This window comes from Myotis davidii, unplaced genomic scaffold (assembly GCF_000327345.1).
Source record: "Myotis davidii unplaced genomic scaffold, ASM32734v1 scaffold208, whole genome shotgun sequence".
In the NCBI taxonomy this organism is placed as follows: Eukaryota; Metazoa; Chordata; class Mammalia; order Chiroptera; family Vespertilionidae; genus Myotis; species Myotis davidii.
The window spans coordinates 2614397-2618527 of record NW_006299706.1 but is presented as its reverse complement, the minus strand read 5'-3'; the positions used below and the strand labels follow the sequence as shown (position 1 = coordinate 2618527).

General features: G+C 51.4%; 1 protein-coding gene across 1 annotated transcript in view; it reads left to right on the top strand.

The window, feature by feature from the left end:
• Positions 1–977: 977 nt before the first annotated feature.
• LOC102754121 (ETS translocation variant 3-like protein) overlaps positions 978–4131 on the top strand; it is a 6900-nt gene continuing 3746 nt past the window's right edge. Inside the window, 3 exon segments of the mRNA XM_015571789.1 lie at positions 978–1433; positions 1668–1836; positions 2438–2558. Coding sequence (XP_015427275.1) covers positions 1060–1433; positions 1668–1836; positions 2438–2558 — 664 coding nt within the window. The 5' untranslated portion in view covers positions 978–1059.

Below are 4131 nucleotides of genomic sequence, written 5' to 3'. Positions count from 1 at the left end.
GGTAACCCCTCTAGGTCCACCCCCAGGAGCAGGCTGCGTCCTGCCATCCCCATGGCAAGCTCTCCCATCCCTCCTCAGCCCTCTTGCTCATCGTTTCCTCTTCCACTAGTGACAGAGGGTGCCAGCCTTTCTGCACCAGCCTCAGTCCCACCCAAAGGCTTTGGGACTTAGACATTTTCTCTCTCCCTTCGCCTGCATCACACTGGGGCTCATTCAACCATCTTCTCCCCATCTGACCGCCACCCACCCACCATGCCAAATTGGGAATCAACGAATTCCCTTCTTCCTTGTTCATGTTCATTAATTCAACAAATACTTACAGAACACCTGGGAGTACAAGGCCCTGGGCTAGGATGGGCTCTAGGGAACCGGCAGGGAACAAGACAGCTGGGGTTCCTCACCTCATGGAGCTAACACACTGAGGGAGAAGGCAGGTGTTAATCACATGGAGGCACCATTGATCAATTCAGTACCATTTATTGATGGTATGAACAATAATTTCTTGAACACCTATGATGTGCCAGATACTTTCTTAGGCACTTGAGTCTCATCAGTGAAAAAACACACACACACAAAAAATCCTGTTTTCTCAAATGTAAAATTAGTCTAAGTACAATGATGGTAGGGGTTCTCTGTGTCTGCCATCTCCTCCCACTCAAGATTTAGAAAGAGCCAATAATTAATTAATTACATTTGGTCTTATCTTGGGAAAAACTCCAATCCTATTAAGCCCTGCGAAGAGATCTCCTCTGTCTAAACCCTCCCGCGGGGGCAGGATATAGGACACTTTGCCTTCCTTTCCATCTATATAAGTGACTCAGCGTCTTGGGGTCAGCTCCTGACCAGTGAGGAGGTCCCCAGAGGAGGGGGGCGTGGGGGAGCTTCCTGCCCCAGACCCTGCTCCCCTGCCTCAGTCTCCCTTTTCTCTCCTCATCTCTTCCCTCTTATCTCCTTCCTTCTCTTCCTCCCTCCTCCCGCCCTCTTCCACCTCCCTCTCCCCTGCCTTCTCCTTTGCTTACTTCTTTCTCCTGAAGCCCAGACACAGTTCCAGACTGGAACATGCACCGCAGCTGCTTGGCAGAGGGCGTCCCCACCGTTGCGGGCAACTCCTGGATCTCAGGTGAGCCTCTGCCAGGTCTCCCACCCATGGTCCACCGGGGCGCTGGAGGCATTCACACTGCCCTCTGTGCCCCAGGCTTGGCCTTCCCTGACTGGGCCTACAAAGCCGAGTCGTCCCCAGGCTCCCGGCAGATCCAGCTGTGGCACTTCATCCTGGAGCTGCTGCAGAAGGAAGAGTTCCGCCATGTCATCGCCTGGCAGCAGGGAGAGTACGGGGAGTTTGTCATCAAGGATCCAGACGAGGTGGCCCGCCTCTGGGGCCGCAGGAAGTGCAAACCACAGATGAATTACGACAAGCTGAGCCGGGCCCTCAGGTGAGAGAAGACAGCTCCAGCGGCCAGTCCGGGCAGAGTTCAGAGAAAAGGGCTGTGGTTTCTGGCACTCCACCTGACTCCTGCCCCTTCACGGCTTGGGAAATGATCGTGAGTGGTTATGCAGGAACGGCTTGGGGTTAGCCTTGCTGGCCTGGGGAGGGGACATGGCTGGGTCTCAGACTACATTCCCTGTCCCTTGGGCCAAATCTCCATTCTCATCCTTGGGATCTCCAGATATTACTACAATAAGAAGATCCTGCACAAGACCAAAGGCAAAAGGTTCACTTACAAGTTCAACTTAAGCAAGCTCATCGTAGTCAACTGTCCTCGATGGGAGGTACGGGCAATGCCGGCCCCCAACTTGTTTCGGCCAACCCTGGTGCCCATGGGCATGCAGAGTAAGGTAAGCGTGAAGGCAGCCCCCAGCCCCGGGCTCCACCAGAGACTGATCTTCCTGCCTCACAGGCCCCCAGCCCTCCTTTCTGCCTCAGGGGCCCAGCAGCTTCCAAAGTCCTTCTTCCCTAGTCCCTGAGTGCCCAGGGTTGATACTCTAAATCAGGGGTCCTCAAACTTTTTAAACAGGGGGCCAGTTCACTGTCCCTCAGACCGTTGGAGGACCGGACTATAGTTTTAAAAAAACTATGAACAAATTCCTATGCACACTGGACATATCTTATTTTGAAGTAAAAAAACAAAACGGGAACAAATACAGTATTTGTATTTGCATGTGGCCCGCGGGCCGTAGTTTGAGGACCCCTGCTCTAAATCTTCTAAGATACTCTAAAATATCCCTGTGCTAGGAATCACGCCTTTAGGGGTGCATCACAGGGGACAAGTGGGGGGTCTCAGGCAAGGGTCCAAGGCATGTGGGCAGGGGTGATTTAACAACCATTATGAGAGCATTTCATTGTTTTAACAACTGGTTGTTAAAACAGTAAGTCCTGGGGAATGTGTGCCAGGGAGAGCCCATCCCACCCCCACACCTGCTGCTCCTCGCTCCGCAGTTCCTACACAGCATGCTGCTCACCCACTGGGCCATGGTGGAGCAGCTGGCTGGACAGTGGGCCCTCCGAGGGCCACCAGAGGCCTCTGAGGATAAGAAGGGGAGCAGCAGCCATATCTACCGTGAGTGCCTGGGACTGGGAAGGGCCCAGGGGAGTACCCTCCTGGGTGAACACATGGGTGAGGGAGCATGAGACAAGCCTAGCAGGACATTTGGTTTAGTCCAAAACACCCGCACCTCAAGGTCCCTGAGATTTGATCCTGTCCAAAATGTCCATGGAGCCCGGCCAGCCCTGGCTCAGAGGTTAAGTGTCGACCTATGAACCAGGAGGTCATGGTTCGATTCCCGGTCAGGGCACATGCCTGCGTTGAGGGCTTAAACCCCAGTGCGGGGCATGCAGGAGGCAGCCAATCAATGATCCTCTCATCACTGATGTTTCTGGGGGTGGGGCTAAGGCCAAGAATTCTCATTCCAAGAAATCGCCAAGGGATAGAGGGGTGGGTCGTGGGCTTCTGCATAAGAGTCTGTGCCTGTGTGATCTTTAACACAGAAAATCTGATTTTTGTCACTGCCTAGCATACAGCTTAAAGCTCATCAATGATTCTCTCTCATCATTGGCGTTTCTCTCCTCTCTCCCTCTCCCCTCCTCTCTGAAATCAATAAAAATATATATTTTTAAAAATGTCCATGGAGACATTTGGTCCACCCCGACCGATCTACCTAACCCTATGTGCCATGACCAGCTGGGCACTAAGGCAAGAAAGATTGTTGGCAATACAGCCGCAACACTATTATTGGACCAATAAAACCTGATAGTATTTTTTGTGTATTAACCTGTAGACCCAAAGTAAGAAATAAACACTCTGGGCTGTTTGAACCCAGGGGCATTTTCCAAGAGTAGATGTTTTGGACAGGACGAAATTTCAAGAACCTTTTGACATGACCATATGTTTCTGTGGATAGTTTGGATAAGACCAAATATCAGTTAATTGAGACAAGGGGTAATAATAAGTCATTTATTCATTCAACAAACATTTCTTGAGCACTAGCTACTTACTAGGTGTGGGGATTCAGAGATGAAAGATGGCCCTCAAGATGTATATATCTATATTATATATATATTTTAAAGATGCTCAGAGACTAGTGGGGAGAAAAGATGGGAGTACAGCCAGTGACAGATCAGAGGTTCGGGGAAGCACAGGTGCTACAGGAATGCAGAGGAGTTGGGGCTTCCAGGGGAAGCAGGTGGAGAAAGATGCCTGGGTACAGAATAGCATTTGTAAAGCAAAAGGCTGTGTGTGAGGGTAGCAAATCGGAAGAACTGCTGGTAGCTTGCCATGAGCAGAGCGGAGTTATGTGATGGTGGGGACACGGAGGAAGGTGACAGATGAGGCTAGCAAGGCAAACAGGTGTCCAGTCACAGAGGTCCCCTGAAGCCACGCTAAGGGGGTGGACTTTATCCTGGGAGCAGGAGGGGTCCAGGAGGGAGAGGCATGTTGAGATCTTCATTTTACCAAGATGGCTTGGGTTCATGTTGACTTTGGGTTGGGGGAGGCATAGGACTGGTATTGGGAGGCTTTTGAAGAGATTCTAGACTGACGATGATGGGACCAGCACAAGGAAGGACCATGGGGTGGAGAAGGAGACTCAACCAGGAAAAGGCAAATGTGGCAGCATACAGTGACCCGAGGGGGA